At 36.7% G+C, this 19,438-nt stretch overlaps 1 protein-coding gene across 6 annotated transcripts in view; it reads right to left on the reverse strand.

The window, feature by feature from the left end:
* Positions 1 to 7,339: 7,339 nt before the first annotated feature.
* Positions 7,340 to 19,438, reverse strand: part of HNRNPR (heterogeneous nuclear ribonucleoprotein R) — a 36,243-nt gene continuing 24,144 nt past the window's right edge. For all 6 annotated transcript variants that reach the window (XM_032759251.2, XM_032759252.2, XM_032759261.2 and 3 more), the window contains 4 exons: positions 16,713 to 16,918; positions 11,717 to 11,866; positions 8,759 to 8,880; positions 7,340 to 8,624 (listed from right to left, as the gene is read on the reverse strand). In XM_032759251.2, coding sequence (XP_032615142.1) covers positions 8,012 to 8,624; positions 8,759 to 8,880; positions 11,717 to 11,866; positions 16,713 to 16,918 — 1,091 coding nt within the window. In that variant the 3' untranslated portion in view covers positions 7,340 to 8,011. The remainder of the gene's footprint in view (positions 8,625 to 8,758; positions 8,881 to 11,716; positions 11,867 to 16,712; positions 16,919 to 19,438) is intronic.

Genomic DNA, 19,438 nt, shown 5'->3' on the forward strand with positions numbered 1-19,438 from the left:
ATGATGGTGGGCGCCTGTAGTCCCAGCTACTCGGGAGGCTGAGGCGGGAGAATGGCGTGAACCCGGTAGGCGGAGCTTGCACTGAGCCAAGATCGTGCCACTGCACTCCAGCCTGGGCGACAAAGCGAGACTCAGTCTCAAAAAAAAAAAAAAAAAGTATTAACTTCTGCTTAATCTACTTAAAAACCTAGGCTGAAACTGAAGTTTACAGACTTAAAGGATTCCTAACTGAAGTACAGAATAATCTCCCAAGAACACACATACAGGAATGTTTCCAAATTCTATTAAACAGTATTGAGATCTGCAATAACCCGGTATTTTTGTATCTAAGGAAATATTACCCCTTAACATACTTAAAAACTGAGCTCCTTTTCTCACCAACGTTACCATACTTGACAATACTGATCCTCACCTTCACCCCATGGGAAAGAATCTTAAAATGATCAAACTCCTTGTTATTTTAAGAGGCATGACTAAACTGTGTCTAATTTAATCTCTTGCCTTTTTTTTTTTTTTTTTTTTTTTTTGGAGACAGAGTCTCGCTCTGTCACCCAGGCTAGAGTGCAGTGGTGGCAGGATCACAGCTCACTACAGCATCTACCTCCCAGGCCCAAACGATACTCCCACCTCAGCCTCCACGGTGGCTGGGACTATAGGTGTGTGCCACCATGCGCAGCTAATTTTCTGATTTTTTTGTAGAGATGGGGTCTCCCTATGTTGCCCAGGCTGATCTTGAACTCCGGAGCTCAAGCAATCCTCCCACCTGGGCCTCCCAAAGTGCTAGCATTACCGGCGTGAACCACCACCACACAGAGCCCCTCCTGCCTCTTAACAAATGGACATCTAGGCCTAAAAGTCACCATTTGGAATTTTAAGTAAACAGCTGAATAAAACACTACTCTTGCTTATGAGTTGGAGGAAATGTCTACATGTGGTCTTGATTTTGGTCACAACTTTCAATTCTAAGGAAATAGAAATGTAATTTCTTTTCATAGCTATAGACAGAAGATATCTCCCTAGGTGAATATAATATACTCCACAGGAAAATACCTAACAAAATCTTGTTATTTCTAAAACTAAACTAAATAAATTCAGGGTTTTGGTAGAGCTAAAGCTTAAGCAACCCTTTATTTTTGGAAGAAATACATCGCAAATCAGTGAGATGCCCCACCTTTCATTCCACCTCCCATTCTGCAAACATCTAAAGATGCCCAAGTTTAGATATTTCTGCTCTTAGAACATTCCTTCCTGTTTCAGTGAGTGATCTTTTGATCTTCGAACAAAAAGAATATAACAAAACAAGAACAGTAAATTCTGGAAAACACTAACCAAAAGGAAGTATACTGTCTACTCTTTATTATCTTGAAACAATAGGGTATTCACTTTTTCTTCCCCGTAACTCAGTTTAACAGTCTTCATTTGAAAGAAACAAGGCAGAATACATTACTAGTCCTTCTTAATGCTTTCTTACTCAATTTGTTTATAGACTATTAGGTCCCAATCATCTTCCTTTTAAATATTTTTTGCTATTAACGGCACTGATTACAGAGGAATCACACATTACTTCAAGTGAATTTCCATTCTGAGTTGCAGAACTTCTATGTTTTTGACTGGTGAGAAACGAAGTACACCCTCAAGAAAAATAAGTCATAAGAAAAACCACTGTATTAGGGCTACCCGCAAGAGAAGAGGAAATCTTATAAAATTAACTTTAAGACATAAAGAGAGAACTCTTTATACAGTACTTCCTGTAAATTGGCAGTATCTCCCCCGATGATGCATCCAAACTGTCCAACAAAGCTTTCCTCAAATAATCCCCTCACCACTTCTCCTTCACTTGTGGCATGTCACATCAAGGGCACAAGGGCACTGGGGCAATAAAAAGCCTGCTTAAAGCACTGTACAAGTGTTTCTGTTTGCCCACCTCTGTAGATTCTCTAGGATCATTTCCAAAATGCCACAATTTCCTCAGAAAAACGCTATTGGCAGCCTGTTATGCCACAGCCAATATTCCTATCTGCCACCTGTAGATCTAGTTCTAACCTCAGTCAAGCTTCCTGACAATTTAATAAATCTCTGGGGAGTTCAGCCTTTTCATTTTTACTATCCTACTCCTTCACTACCTTCCTTAGAACAGGTACAGTATCTAGTACTAAATTTGAAGGCAGAAACTCCATTTGACTACAAAAGCCTCAATCACATAACTACTAAATCTGTTTTGCACAATCAAACCCATCACACCCCACCCAAAATCACCAACACAACATTTTGAACATGTTAAATTTTATTAAAAATATTTAACATCGTACAAATATTCCAATACATTCATGGTACATGAACACTGTACCAAAAGCATGATTTTTATTAAACTAATGATTAAATGGAAAAGGTCTTGCAAATGTCCCTATTTTGGTATTTCTTATGTTACTATATCCATATCAGCAATTTATGTTTGCAGGAGCCTTCAGTCCAATTATAGAAATAGTCTTAGAACATAGTACCTAACATTATAATAGGATTCACTAAGTACAAGTCTACCTATGTTATTGAACAGGCTAGAGAAGTCCCTTTTGCCCAACCCTCATATGTGAGAAATCAAGAAAAGCAATGTTCATGGGATCCTGACAAATCTACTATATAAAGTGAGAGCCCTTATTTAAATTTGAGCAATTTAAGTTTTTTCCCCAGAATGTCTCCTTTGTTGGTTCCATGAAATGTATTTTAAGTGTTTAAAGTCAACAAACTGGCATTGCATTTTCCTTAACTTACATAAACTCATTAGAATTACATGAATATTCCTACTGCTTACCTTAAAACTTCCTAAGGAGCATGCTATTTAGTGCAAGTTTTATATCCCGATCCTTTCTGTCACTGACACATGCATAAAATGTTACCTTAACACAACCCTGCAATCACTGCAATTCTTAAAATTATTACATAATTTCATTCTAGTGTTGTACAACTAGTCTATAGCAAACTTACAGGTAAGGGTTTATATTCATGACACTGACTAGCACATTTAACACCTAGGAAAGTCTTTCTAGACTGATATTCTCAACCAATAAAGAAGATACAGTGCTGTAAGAATACTGAGAAGGTTCTTCAGGCATGAAAATCCATAATTACTTTTGATCAGTGCTGATACCATATTACAATTATTTTTTATATGGTATGGTCAGAAATGCCTAGTTACTAAATTTAATTTCAATCTATACCTTACCATCATGGAATCCCCTACAGACTATAAGATGAGGGATTTTAATCTTCAGCAATAATTTAAATATTGATTCTTAATTCTACCAATATCTACTAATCCTATCAGCTATCCTAGCTTTCACACAAAACACAAGTTGTTCATAGGTTTATGCTTCTGCTATGTTCAAGGTCTTAATATTTCAGCTATGTAATTTCCTCTTGACCCAAAGTCATTGTCTCAACATATCTCTAAATTGAGGCCATTATTGTCAAACTGCTAAAACTTTTTAAAGTTTTATTTTACAGTGTTAAGATTAGTTTGGAAGATTTTTAAAAACAGTATCTTTGGTGTTTAAGCCCTCCATTCTATCAATGTCTTCTTGTTTTCACTAAAATTAGTGTGCAATAAACATCTCTTTAAGATGCATTATATGTTAATCTATCCAACAAAATATAGAAAATATAATACTAGACTGAAATGACAGTTAAAGCTAATTTATTGTCTCTCCAACAGACTTTTTAAGATTATAAGGTGTCTATTTTGCTCACTTAAAATATACCCTGAGTATTTCATTACTTCATACTTGCAGGCCTTTCCTGCTGATCTGCTACCAATTTAAGAGTAAGTGAAGTGTTATTATATGTTCCTATTGAGAACAAAATAATTTAATATTAAAGTCCTATTTTTCTACAAGGCTGACATAATTGCCCACTTACAGGATATGGGCATTCTCCCACACTTAATGCCCCACTACTGATAAAAAAAAAAAAAAAAATAGGAAAAAAAAAGTTCTTACCAACAATTCCACTGGTTATCGTCCCCAGCGAACCCCACCTAGCAAGTCGACATCATGACATGTCAGGTCAGGGCAGCCTCAACCTCGCTTCCCTGATAGTCAGGTGATAAAAGGAAGGAGTTAAAACAGGAAAAGTACACTTGCAGATTTCTGGATAACATCTGAAAATGATTAAAAAACAAAAAAAACAAAACAAAACAAAACAAAACCAGAGCTTCTGGTAACCTCTAAATAAAAAAGTATATACATGTACTTTTATTTAAAGAAAAAAAAACTTTTCTAGAAGGATTAACAATAATTAACTTCAAATTAAATATTATTAAATTGCTGACCAATACATTGTATATGCAATATTTTTAAAGCTTGGTGTTTGCATTTGAAAATTAAGACCTAATCAACAAACTTCTAATATAAAAGTAAACATGTCTGGCTAATGGATTTGTTATTCTGGATTCTCCAGTCAGTCATCCAATCTACTGGTTTTCTCAGAACAACTCCACCCCTAAGTTAACAGAAGCTCCCATTCTTAGAGAAACATAAACACACTTATAAATCCAGTGTAGGCTTTCTATAAGGCTTTTTCTTAGCTGCTCACTTATGAGATTCCACATAGTAATTGTCCACATAATAATGGACTACACTAACATTAACTTTGGTTAGTTTAAGAATACTCGTAGCTCAGTATAATAAAATTCTCTTTGAAAAATCAAAATGACAAGTTTTAACATATTTAGAAGCCTTGATAATTGACAAGCAATAGCCTTATAGCAAGTATTTACTGGAAGGGCTTGGTTTTACAAATACACAATTAATAAAACGTAGGTATGATTATATTCAAATGGGCAGGAGGCAAATGATGTAATGAGTTTCAAGAATAATATTATATGGCTTTATGCTAGGAGTGAAATTTTACGTCCCTTCTCTTTTAGAATTTAAAATATATAATTTAATTTTTGCATGCTGACCTGTTTAAAAAGAATTCATCTCCTAAGTCAGATTTCAAAGTCAAAAGAGAGAAAAATTATCTCCTACTATCAGAAAGCATTGGGCTTTCTTATGCAGAATAACCCCAGTAACTAAAAAAACCTGAAAAACAATTATGCTGAACTCATTTTTAAAAAACTACAGAATCGTAACTCATTTTCCTTATCTTTTCACCAAATAAACCTGGATTTATTAGAAATCTGGCAACTTATTAGAACTTTTTTGCTCTTAAAAATTAAAATACCTTCATATAAATACATACATTTAAGCAACTGCTATAAATGAGTGATCAAATAAAAATTAGTATTCCATTATGGGGAGGGGCATATTTGTATCAGTCTCACCAGGGTACCTACAAAGAATAGCTGTATACCTCAATATATTTCCCAACACACACTTTACTGAAACAGGCTCATAAATAAAGCCAAATCAATTAGCTTGGGGAACAAAAAAGATGGAAAGACAGGAGAGCAGGAAACCAAATTCCTTAAACTCATAATTTGTACCTATTAAAAAAAAAAATGCCAATCTAGAATAAAGACCTCCCTCAATTGACATTTTTCAGGTTTATATATTACACTGTTAGATTTATTTATGTGAAAAGCTGAGCTCTGAATCTATTTTCTCTGAATGCTGCTACAGTGTTAATTTACAAGACATGAAAGAAGAAAAGCTCTTGAGTTTTAATGTTTATAGGATTATGCTTTACAATTTAAAATAGCCACAAAACCTATAAACCAAATATTACAGGGTACCTCTGCAAATGTATTTTTAATTAGTGAAAAGGACAGAGGAGGAGGTGGCCACTTTAAAATTCAAAATATAATTTGCAATTAAAGGAAAGGATTTTGACATGGAACCCAAGTTTTAATCTTATGTTTTTGCGAGGGTTTATGTTTTCTCAGAATCATTTCTATCCCCATTCTTAGCATTCTTTATGACAACTTTGTAGCTTGTAATACCTAATTAAGAAATACAAACAACTCAAATTTTATTTGTAGATTTTGTTCTTTCCAGAAAAAAAATCAGGGTTTTACTTAAGTCTAATTAGATGTATAGTTACAACTTCAAATTGTACTTTCAAGGTTTAAAAGCAGCATTTAAAGAATGTTTGGTGTCTTTACTTGCATACATGGGCATAAGAAAAACAACTGGATCTGTCTTACCAAAGAAATACCCATGTTAACTCAAAATTATCCTACAACAGACCATAATTTTTATGTTTCCAAAAAACTAAAATAAGGTCTGTTAAATGACTATACTGTGTAATGAGTGTACTTTGAAAAAGAAATGAAATATATTGACTTTCATCAGTAAATATTAATCTTACTTGAAATGAAAAGAAGCCATGAAACCCAGTATCATCTAGCCAAGATTACACAGAATTAAGTGGCTTATGATTTTGAAATCTAATATTCCTATCACAAAGACACCAAACAGGAACAAAACACAGAATAATGGTGTATCCATTTTAATTATTCCCCAATGGCTTCTGATATTTTTATCATTATAAAAACATTTGAGAACCACATAAGAATAAGATGGAGGGGAAAACTTAATAGTAATTTGAAAGTGATTCAGACTTTTCTGTACCGTAAAGCTTAGATTCTTTTGTTCCTCTCATTCTCAAGCAAAAAAGTCATTAGAATAAATCAGAATTTCTAAAGGAAATAGGGAAATAGATGTTATGTCTTGGCCAACAAAAAATTTAGGCACCAGGGATAGCAGATAAATAAAAGTAAACGAGGTGTTAACAAAAGTCAGAGGTATTACTACTGGATATTTTTAAGCCTCTCTTACAAGGCATGAATGTTTCTCAAAGCAAATTTACATAGTAATAGGAAATTATACTCCTAAACCAGTAACTGAAATGGTAGTCACGATCATTTTCACTAAAGTCCGCAGTGCAATTGACGCCACAGTACTAACAGTTTTCCCTGTGTGTACATTCACTTATCCAGCAAATAAGGTCTTCAGTCACAAATTATCCCTTACAAAGAATGTGGGTCAAAATAAATTGCAGTCTGCTTCCCCAGCCACATTTTATTTGTTTTAATGCAAATTATCCAATGCCTGCAAGAATGCTCAAAAGTCTATGAACCTGTTTTTTTTTTTAAATAAAAGATAAAATTTCAAAATTAGAAGAGACTATGAGAGAACACCAATCAATGAAAGTGCTAATTGGAATAAATACTTGAATTTAGACTAATCCTCAGTCTAATATCCACAATACATGTTGGAATAGACAAGAAATTTTGCATGAATTTGATCACTCACATAGGCAGTTATACTTTGAAAACAATATTCCTTGCAAGGATTACGAATAAAATAATGTTTTAGGACACAATTGAATTTGAAATAGGTAATGTTTTGAATAGATTTTTTAGTTTTATTGAAATCTTACATGAACAAGAAATTGGAAATACAATCACATCAAAGAACAAATTGTCACGGCTTTTGACGTTTAAGCCAAACAAATTTTGTAGGGCAGATTTCAAAAAGGTGTGAAGTTATAACAATTTAAAAACACAGTTAACCTACTTCTAGGAATGCAAAACATACAATCATAGGTTATTTTCAATACAAGAAAACTTAAATTTGTTTGCTTTAATTTCTTAAAACTAAGACAAAGCACTAGCTTGTATTTTTATTTACAGCATACTCCATACTCCTATGTAATCTATCCCAAATCCAAAAAAATGAAACTGTCCAAAACCAAAGGTTCTGCAAAATCATGATTTAACAGTGTGCCCAGCTTGTTTTGAAGCTAAAATGAAGCCTGAAACAATAAAAGCATTGTAATCCCCAGAATAAGGGAACTCTGCAAGCCCAATAATGTCCAAGAGCATTTATGAAAAGAGGAAAAATAAAAAGACTTGAGTATATACACAATAGTGATTTCTTCAGCCCAATACAAATGGCAGCAAAATGCTACTTAAAGATGAAACAGTTAAGCCAATTTTTTTTTTTTTTTGAAGAATGTAGATCTAGAGCCAATTATATCTTGCCAGTATCATTTTCAAGCCCTTACTTGTCTACTTCCACTGTTGCCCATAAGTATCCTGATAAAATTCCTGGTTGTCATTATTGTAACCATAGTTACCAGAATAGTCACCACCTTGCTGAAGCGGCTGCTGAGCGATGGGTTGGGAACCCCAGTTCTGTTGGTTGTTGGTCTGACGACGCTTGGAATCAGGCTGGTTGTACCCATCTGCCTTTCTCTTGCCTCCTACATTGCCCCCACGATTGCCCCGAGATCCACGGGAACCACGGCCTCTCTGCTGTTGAGCAGGACCCCCTCTGCCACCCCTAGAGCCTCTTGGTGGTCCCAAAGGTGCCCCCCTCTGTGAATAGCCAGCTCTACCTCTTGGAGGTGGTGCTCCCCTCCCCCTTGGTGGTGGTGGAGCACCTCGCCCTCCCCTTCCTCCTCCTCTTCCTCTTACTGCATAGCCATCATCATAGCCGTAGTAGGGATCTTCATAGCCTCCACGATAGTCGTGATAATCATAACCATAGTAATCATCATAGTAATCTTCATAGCCATAGTAATCTGGAGGGTAGCCATATCCACCTCTCCCCCCACCACGACCCCGACCTCTAATTGGAGGTGGCATGCGAGGAGGAGGGTGGTAGTAATAATCTTCATACCTAGCAAAGGAGAGAAGGGAGAAAAGAAAAAACAAATCAGTTTGCTTCAAGACTCTGATTTTGTTTTATTAATCTGATCTCCATTATCAAGTTATTCCTCGTCCAAAGATATATCTACTAAAATGTAGACTCACGCAGTGCTTCTGGAGGCCTGTCTAGCAGCTTGGCGCTCTTTCCTTTTCTTGTCTGGTGGCTTGGCTAAGACTATTTCGATCTCTTCCCCTTCTATTTCTTTGCCATTCATTTCATCCATAGCCTATAAAAAATTAGAAAAGTTATTTTACAACAATATAAAACTATATTATGTTTTATACAGTATGTAAGCTATTATACTTGTGTAATTTAATATACTTAACAATTTACTTCACAATTATTTTAAATGGCAAAAGGTGAATCTAGCCAGAAAGTTAAACACAAACACACAAAGAAAATGTTTCCCTTGACCTTATCTTTTTATACGTAAATTACATTTAGAACAAAACCGACCTCCTGATATTATAATTTAAAAGGTAAAAGGGCTGCCACCTATTGCTGCTCCTTAATTCCAAATAACTCCTTAAAAGATAAGCCATACCAAAGAAGCAAATCCATACCAGGGAAAAATGCCAGTATTAATACGAGCCAGACAAAGATTAACTTCTCGGGATTAGAATTTTAAAATAAACATGTAGCATACAACATACAGGTCTTACACTGTTCTTATACAACAATTTCATGGATCTGAAGCACAAATGAGGTTACTGAGTGAGATTATCTGTAAAATTCAAGAAGATATTAACACAAAAAAGCCTAGGTTTCCCTCACAATGCTTAACCCAAAATGTACTTTGCTTGAACAGTTAAAAGTATAGAGCCAGAAAAGGCCTGGACTAAAGAAGACTCAAGCAATTATGTAGAAAGCAGTAATCAAACATTCCATGTTCTAGCCCTTTGTTCATGTTGTTCCACCTAACAACCTCTGCTGTACATCAAAAGGTTCATGTACTCAGTAACAAAATGTCACCTCCTCATGATATTTCATTTTTTGTTTCCCTATACCTTTCCCCACTCTGGGCACACATAGAAAAATGTTCTATTAGAGCTATCAGTGATTTGTAAGTATCTAGACAAAAACAAAACTAGTCCTCAAGACTGCAATTTTCCCTTTTACCACCTCAGCTTTGCGTTGCTTCAGTTAAAGCAACTAAACAAGTTTACAAAAGCTTCCTGGCATAAATTAAAAAATGAAACAAAGCCAGGCGCAGTGGCTCAAGCCTGTAATCCCAGCACTTTGGGAGGCTGAGGCGGGCGGATCACGAGGTCAGGAGATCGAGACCATCCTGGCTAACACGGTGAAACCCCGTCTCTACTAAAAACACAAAAAATTAGCCGGGCGTGTTGGCGGGCGCCTGTATTCCCAGCTACTCGGGAGGCTGAGGCAGGAGAATGGCGTGAACCCAGGAGGTGGAGGTTGCGGTGAGCCGAGATCGCGCCACTGCACTCCAGCCTGGGGGACAGAGAAAGACTCCGTCTCAAAAAAAAAAAAAAAAAAAAAAAATGAAACATCTACCCTCTGCCCTGACCATCCTGGTGACTCCCAGTTCCTGGACTAGATATTTTACAATTTCATAGGCTTCTTTGGCAAACCATCCTATAAATATTTTCAATCAGGACAACCAGTTATTTAAAACCAGTCAAATCAAGAGGAATATTTGGAAAGCATAAAATTATTAGTTATCTGCATTCTATACCAGTGAAATTTCAGAAGCCACACATTAACAGATAAAACAGCATAACAGATAAGACTCCACACTTCAAAGCCAGATTATTACTGAGTTTGTGATCTTGGACAAGTTATGAATTTTATGAACAATACTGCCTCATTAATTAGCTACCATCAATGAGCAAGCCGATTAATTATAAACCAGTCAGAGATTCTATAAAGCCTGTTTTAAAAGCAGTAGCCTGGGCAAAAAACAAAACCAAAAAATGCTCAAATTAGAGGTGGCAGTATCCCACCGACCAAACATGCAGAAAAAGAACCATGCCTGTGTCACTAAGCATTCTGGATCTATCTTCCTAATAACATAAACAAGATTTTTGTAGTGTTTTGTCTTGCTCCCATCTCCCCAAGGAAGGAGAGATGAATAAGAAAAGAAACTGAAAATTTCACCCATTAAAGATAGTCCTAAACCATTGTCAATAGAAAGCAGGTTTTGTGTTCCAGATACCATATGAAAATACTTTCTTCACACTTTTCATTATCATCAAAGACTAAATCAACTATTATACACAAGTGATATCTCTAACAATTACCAAAATCAGTAAAACATAGTGAATGCTATTTTAACTCTAAAATGATTAAATAGGCCGGGCGCGGTGGCTCACGCTTGTAATCCCAGCACTTTGGGAGGCCGAGGCGGGCGGATCACGAGGTCAGGAGATCGAGACCACAGTGAAACGCCGTCTCTACTAAAAATACAAAAAATTAGCCAGGCGTGGTGGTGGGCGCCAGTAGTCCCAGCTACTCGGAGAGGCTGAGGCAGGAGAATGGCGTGAACCTGGGAGGCGGAGCTTGCAGTGAGCCGAGACTGCGCCACTGCACTCCAGCCTGGGCGACAGAGCAAGACTCCGTCTCAAAAAATAATAATAATAAGATAAAATAAAATGATTAAATAAAGGTAAAACTAATCATACCCTCAAAATATATCTACTCGATTAAACATGGTATACTGTATGAGTCATGTACACCAGTTTCCTTCATAGGTACACAAACTGAGGTAAACTAAGTAGTTATAATGCATTCATTACCTATTTAGTGTTTACAGCAGCTAATTTTTATACCTTGTAATACTTCCAAGGCATCATGCTATCGAATCTTACAAATACAGAGATTAAAAATAACTTGCCTAAGATCACAAACCCAGTAATAATCTGGCTTTGAAATATGGAGTCTTATCGTTAATATACTATTACCACTTTACAGAGATTAAATAGAAAGAGTTCAGCAAAAGCTAACAACCAATTTTATTTCAGTTTTTAAAGTTACTTTGTGTTTGGCAAGTTTCAGAAACAAAATTCAAATATCAAGAACGAAAATTTCAAAATTTCTACCTTAACAGCTGCTCCTCTGTCTTCAAAATGAACAAATGCATAATCTTTCAACTTCTTTACTCTTTCGAGTTTTCCAAATTCAGAAAATGACTTTTCCAATATTTCTTCTGTCACTGTAGTAGCCAAGTTTCTCACAAACAAAACTTTTACCTAGTAAGCAACAAATAAACAAAACTGTCATTGGCCACTTAATTTTACCTGAAAAGTGTTTCTTCCTGTCTTCATAGCATAGCTTTTCTCCTCTAAAACATTAAGTGCTAAAAGCACTGTTACAGGTAGTAAGAGAAATTGCTAGGAAAATGACACTGATATCAGTCACCAATTTATAAAAATTATTGGTTCCTCCCTTCTCTTTGTTGTCATTAAAGCACCTAAGACTGAGCAGAACCTTCAAGGAACCAACACATAATTATTATTACCAAGTTAATCAACAAATTTAACATGGTTTCCAAGTCCCTTTCAAAACAAGTTTTTCTGTTTCTTTCCTCTAAAACTGAATAACTTTCAAAAGTTCATATGAAAAAATAAATAAGCAAGAATAACCAGGAAAAAAAAGAGTGAAATTTAGAGGCTGGCCCTACCAAATATAAACAAACTATAATGCTTAAATCATTAAATCAGGTAGTGTCAATTAGAAAAAAAGGAGAAAAGCTGGTCCATGCCTCACACTATACACCAGGATAAACTCCAAATAGATTGAAAATTTAAATAATAAAAGGGTGGAGGGAGGACTGTGAAAGTATTAGAACAAGGATGATTCCTTTATATAACACTGGAGTGAGGATGACCTTATGACTTAAATCTAGGAGCCATAAGAATGATATATTCAACTACTAAAAATAAATGACTTCTATATGGCAAAAAATACTATAAGCGAAGACAATAAATATGGATGAAAAATTTGCAACATGTATCACAAACAGCTAATCTCTCTTTTATATCAGAGCACCAGAAAATAAGAAAAAGCTCAACAACTGAATAGAAAAATAGGCAAAATTCCTGAATACATGGTTCATACAAAGAAACACATATGGCTCTCAAAATATATTTAAAGTTCAAACCATTCACAGTAAAAGAAGCAAATCATTAATCATTAATGGCACTGAGACATCATTTGTTATCAAGCTGGCAAAATTCAAAAGTCTGATCATACACTATTTTGTCAAGAATGAGGAAAATAATTCTCTTGTATTTTGCTGGTAGGAATGTAAAATAGTGTACCTCCTACAGACAGGAATATGGCAGTATCTTAACAATCACAGATGTATCTACCCTTTGGCCCACAATTCTACCCCTAAGAATCTATCCTAAAGATATATCTCCACTTGTATCAACTGACATAAGCTTATTCATTCCAGTACTGTAAGAGCTAAAGACTAGAAACAATATTTAGCTGGTTAAATACACTATAGTACCTCACAGGATAGACTGCTGCGTAGTCATAAAAAATGAAGAAGAGGGCTGGGTGCGGTGGCTCACGCTTGTAATCCCAGCACTTTGGGAGGCCGAGGTGGGCAGATCGCCTGACGTTGGGAGTTCGAGACTAACCTGGCCAGCACGGTGAAACCCCGTCTCTACTAAAAATACAAAAATTAGCCAGGCGTGGTAGCAGGCACCTATAACCCCAGCTACTCAGGAAGCTGAGGCAGGAGAATCGCTTGAACCCGGGAGGCGGAGGCTGCAGTGAGCCAAGATTGCACCACTGCACTCCAGCCTGGGTGACAGAGCAAGGCTCCATCTAAAAAAAAAAAACCCCAAAAATGAAGAGGAGCTCTACGAGCTGATAGAGAATGATAGGATACACTGTTTTTCCTGTTTTTACATCTCTGAAATAAAGAAACAACTTACAGTCAATGTGATAAGCAAGTACTGTGCCATAGTTTAGTTGGCAGTGTTTTATAACTATTTAGTTGTACATATAATAATGGTGTATTTCCTCAGAACTGATGAAACAAGATGGTGAATAAACAAAAGGGAGATCAGTGGATATGGTAGGCTACCAACACTACTACCACTCATGTAAGAATTAAGGAAGTATATTCATATTTGCCGGAGGAAATACTAAAAAGAAACCAGAAACTATTAAAACTGGATGCCTTATAGGAAACAAAGGGGATTTGGTAGACACAGGCATAGGGGTAGAAAGGCAATTTCTTTGTCTATACTTTGCTGTATAACTTGGGAACTAAGAAAATATAGTACCCATCCAAATAAAAAACTAACACATTGAACAAATTGTTGCTTCAGATAAAGGGCTATCTAATACGAAGATACTAATTTAAGGAGGAAAAAAACTAACATTTTCCACAAATGCTCCATCCCCTTTATTATTCTCAATTTGTCATACTAAGGTCCAGCCTCTATGTTACACAGACTCCTACTGGTTTAGTTGCTTTTTAAAAAAAATTCAACATGTACTTTTTTATGATGAAACAATAACATACTATATGAAAATTACTTACTAAAATGGTGTTTAAAATGTTCAACAGGAAAAAGGGTCCCTTTAAGAGACATATATTTAGGCTTTTAGGTTTTGGTATATTGTAAAACTGACCCAACTTGGCAAAAAAATCTTCAGTGAATTGTAAATTGATGTGAATAACAGAAGCTTTACTCAAATGGATAAACGTTCCTTTTCAATTAGGAAACAATAAAGGAGCTGGGTGCGGTTGCAAAGCACCAGTAGTCCCAAGCTACCTGGGAGGCTGAAGCGGGAGGGACGCTTAGGCCCAGGAGTTCAAGGCTGCAGTGTGCTATGATTGCACATGTGAGCAGCTACTGCACTCCAGCCTGGGCAACATAATGAGACCCCATCTCTTAAAAAAAAAGAAAACAATAAAGGGCTCTATAATATTTAATCCTAAGTTTATAGAGACCTCCTTTTCATTCTGAAACCTGTTTTAGATCTAGGAAAAAGGAGTTACCAGAATGAAATCTTGAAGTTTTCTAATCCTAAAAAAAGATTAGGGTGAACTTCCATCTGAGCAGTTACCAAAGGTTATGTGAGAAGTGGCTGGTAAGCAAATTACAAGCTATACTTTTGGTTTTCATGGGATTTTATTCCTCTTTTATAATATGTAATACATCTATAATACTATTTTAAAATATTTTTACAGAAAAAGCAATATAGGCTATACTTAGTTACTACAGGTAGATTCAAAGTTGTGATGAATCTTAGAGATTGATCCAGGCTCAATAAAATAGATGACATCCATGTTCAGTAGTTGACCCAAAGTCATAGTTGTATTAGGAGAAGAAACAATAGGAATTAAAATCAAGCTAGTAAAAAATCAAAATAAAAACTCACAGCTATTTAAATTCTCTATCCCTTTCCTAGACACCCATCTACTCAAGGAATATGAGATAAAAGATACTGAGTAGCACTTCTGAGAGCCTCTCTGGTTCATTCTCAATAGAACTTATCTGCTTAACCCAAAGATGTCATTGCCTACCCAGACTTTATACAAGTATAAACCAGGGTTCTCCTCCAAACTACTCAGAACGAGGGTTTGCCTCCTCAAATTCTGGAATAAAAACCTTGACTTCTGACTTATCAATAAGAATCCAACCATTAACTCATGGGCATTCAGAGTTGCTGCCTCCCTGTGAAGGGAAGAGACAATTAAAATGCTCAAGAGCTCATTGCAAGCAGCAGAAATGCAACTCTGAGGCCGGGCGCGGTGGCTCACGCCTGTAATCCCAGCACTTTGGGAGGCCGAGGTGGGTGGCTCACGAGGTCAGGAGATCGAGACCACCCTGGCTAACATGGTGAAACCCCGTCTCTACTAAAAATACAAAAAATTAGCCAGGCATGGTGGCAGGCACCTGTAGTCCCAGCTACTTGGGAGGCTGAGGCAGGTGAATGGCGTGAACCCGGGAGGCAGAGCTTGCCGTGAGCGGAGATCGCGCCACTGCACTCCAGCCTGGGCGACAGAGCAAGACTCCGTCTCAAAAAAAAAGAAATGCAATTCTGATGTGTCCTAGGAGTTGCCCAAAGGAAAGCTTAAGAACCAGTACTCAAGGCACCACTATTAGGATCCTGACAACGCAAGTACAGAAATTAGGAGGGAATTGAGGGCCCTTTACAGGACTTGCCATGCATATTTTGCCACTAACAAATAAGAGCAAACATGACAATCTTTTGCCTTTCTTCATGGGGACAATACACTATGGAATTTGATAATTTAAAAACAACAGGCAGGGCGCGGTGGCTCATGCCTTAATCCCAGCACTTTGGGAGGCCAAAGCGGGCAGATCACGAGGTTTGGAGTTCGAGACCAGCCTGGCCAATATGGTGAAATGCTGTCTCTACTAAAAATACAAAATTTAGCCGGGTGTGGTGGCAGGTGCCTGTAGTCCCAGCTACTTGGGAGGCTGAGGAAGGAGAATCGCTTGAACCCGGGAGGCGGAGGTTGCAGTGAGCTGAGATTGTACCACTGCACTCCAGCCTGGGCGACACAGCAAGACTCCATCTCAAAAAATAATAATAATAAATAAAATATTAAAAAAAATAAAAACTACAAAAAAAGCTTAAAAAAAGAAAAATTAGCTATAAATCTAAATAAAACATAATTCATGGCCAAGTAATAAAAGTCATAATATAGTCAATGAAGATTATAATTTATAATCTCCAAAACATTACTTCTCTCTTTACTCAGGACCTTTTTAAAAAACAAAAAACAAACAAAAAAAAAAACCTCTATCCCTCACAGTACCTGGCACTAAACAAACACCCGGTGTGTATGAAAATACTTAATTGAAGGAATTTCATTTCAGTTCCTTTTGCACATTTAATCTGCAGGAAAAGGGATGGTTAATGGAAATTCCCGGATACCAAGACAGGCTGTTAACTTTAGTGTTAAAGCCACTCCTTGCCAAACAGTTGAAGTCTAAAGCTACAATTTCTATTTATCATAAAACTCAAAATATTTGAACTTTGCTCTGAGTACAAAATTTAAATGATGACCCTATGCCCATTCCAAGCAACTGTATTTACCTTAGCCATGACTTCTGGATCTGGTTCTTCCACAGGGTCAGCCCATTCAACTGTAACTACATTTCCCCACACTTTTACTTTTCCACTCATCAGCCGGCGTCTGGCTTGTGCTGCTGACTTGTGATCCTCATATTCAAGGAAGCAGAACCCCCGATTCTTCTTTTTGTCATCGGGTTGATGATAGAGAATAACGTCCACCAAACCCTCTGTTAAACCAACAGCCAGATATATAAGCCAAAAGCATCCACCACACATCTAGCGATTAGGCAGACCTAAATCCGCTTGACGATGAGCAAAATATAAGTGAAGCAGCCTCAAAATGAGTCACTAATTTTGTAGACAATTAGATCAACATAATTAGATATGGGGTTTGGGACAGTATTTGATGTTCCTTTTTAATTTTAGGCGTTCTGAAGGTACAGCCATATACAACAAATCTACCATATTCTGACATTTAACATGCTACAATGTTTTAGAGCGTTTGATATAACATGACTTTATAAAAGCACTAACAAGGATCTTAAAAACAAAATTAGTAATATAAACCCAAGAGAAGTAACTTTTGACAACTAATCATGGCCAAAAATCTTCCTTGAAGCTAACTTAAAAGTTACTATTTTTACCAAGAATGGAAGTGATCACTAAATATTAGTGTTCCTCTAGTCTTAGTCCTTTGCCCTTATCTCTCCATGTGTTCTTTCTAAATAATGTCAGCTAGCCCTACTTTTAAATGTTACCTATACGCTTATAAACACTTAGATTTTTTTCCTACCCCAGACTTCTCTAGCTCTAGATGTGCCTACGTTCTTACCTGATGTATCCTCTTTGATGTCTTAGACATTGCAAATTTAACATGTCCAAAACTGAACCACCATGGCCAAAATCTGCCTTCCCTAGACTTCCTATCTAATAAACAGTGCCATCCATCTGGTTCTGAAGCCAGAAATTGGTTAGACATTCTTGATTTCTTCCTTTACTTCATCTCTCCTATCCAATTCCAAACTCATTTACTTCTTTCTATCTCCACTGCTATTACCCTAAGTCTAATCCTGTATCTGTACTAGTAGGACAGCTTCAACTAATTTATCAGCTTCCACTCATGCCCCTTCTCTCCAAGCCCCTATCCACACAGTGGTAGGAATAATATCCCATAAACATGAAATAGGTGTTATTTCCTGCTTAAAACCTTTAAATATCTTCTCATTATATATACAGTAAAAACCCAACTCCTTATATGGCCTACAGAAGCCCTGCCTACTTCATTTCATACAATTCTACTCCTAATTCTACCTTTTAATAATACTGGCCTCCTCAGTTACTGTAATTTACTGACTTCTTTCTTGCCGTGGAATCTTGGCATGTGCTGCTGTCTTGGAATGCACTTCCTTTTGCTCTTTGTGTGCTACATCCTCTACATCCTTCAGGTGCTGGCTGACATGTCATCTTATCAGAAAAGTCTTCCAGAACCGTCGAAACAGGGATAGTAGCTATTCTCTAGCTAAATATCCTGTATTTCCTACTTCAGTGTCTTATCACAATGTCTAAATATTCCTTTAATTTTTATTTTTTATATTCTTGGTCTTATCTCCTTTCTCAGGATATAGGATCTATGAAAGCAGAGAATATGTCTCTTAGCCACCAGTGTATCCCCAGGCACATAGCACAATGCCAGCACTTAACAGGAACTTTAATGAACACCTGCTGAAAGAATGAATAAATGATCATGAAGCCAGGAGGAGCTATAGATAATAAAGTGATGAGGTCAAAGAACTGTGCCAGCAGGGGTACTTGACAACACAATACAGCGGGTGGTAGCAGTGGTTACAAAGTGGGACGCTAGAAATCAAGAGTTCAAAGTGCATAGAATTTCTGGTGACTAGATCTAGAATGTAATCTGGATATGGTGGAGCTGAAGTAAAGGACTAAAAATAAGGTAGTTATAGAAGTAGGTAGGAGTCTAAAGCCCTGGATGGTTCACCAATGTAGATGTTAAAGGTATTAGAAAGAAGTCAATTTAGGGCACAAGAGGAAGACAGTGAGCCAGAAGCAATCTTTAGATTAATGAAAGGCTGAAACCACAAGAGCAATGAATGACAGCTTCGACAAAAGGGAAAGGATATGTCTGGATGATAAAAATGTAAAGGAATAGTGGTTTTTACAAGGGGAGGCAGTGGTCTAACGCAGCGTTTTTAAATCATAGGTAGTATTAGATCACAACTGGCATTTTAAAACATGAAATACAGTAAGAAATATCAAAACAGATCATGTATAATAAATAAAAGTACAGTTTTGTTAAATTGTTTCAGTTACATATAAATGTGTATAGAACTGTGATATAAATCTACTTCTCAATCAATTCCACGGATTTAGAATTGGGTATTTAAAAAAAATCTGATCAGCCAGGCACGGTGGCTCACGCCTGTAATCCCAGCACTTTGGGAGGCCGAGGCAGGAGGATCACCAGAGGTCAGGAGTTCGAGACCAGCCTGACCAACATGGAGAAACCCCGTCTCTACTAAAAATACAAAATTAGCCAGGCGTGGTGGCGCATGCTAGTCCCAGCTACTCAGGAGGCTGAGGCAGGAGAATTGCTTGAACCAAGGAGGCGGAGGTTGCAGTGAGCCAACATCACACCACTGCACTCCAGCCTAGGCAACAAGAGCAATACTCCATCTCAAAAAAAAAAAAAAAAAAAAAAAAATCTGATCTAGACAAGGCAACAGGGA

This window comes from Hylobates moloch, unplaced genomic scaffold (assembly GCF_009828535.3).
Source record: "Hylobates moloch isolate HMO894 unplaced genomic scaffold, HMol_V3 SCAFFOLD_9, whole genome shotgun sequence".
NCBI lineage: Eukaryota > Metazoa > Chordata > Mammalia > Primates > Hylobatidae > Hylobates > Hylobates moloch.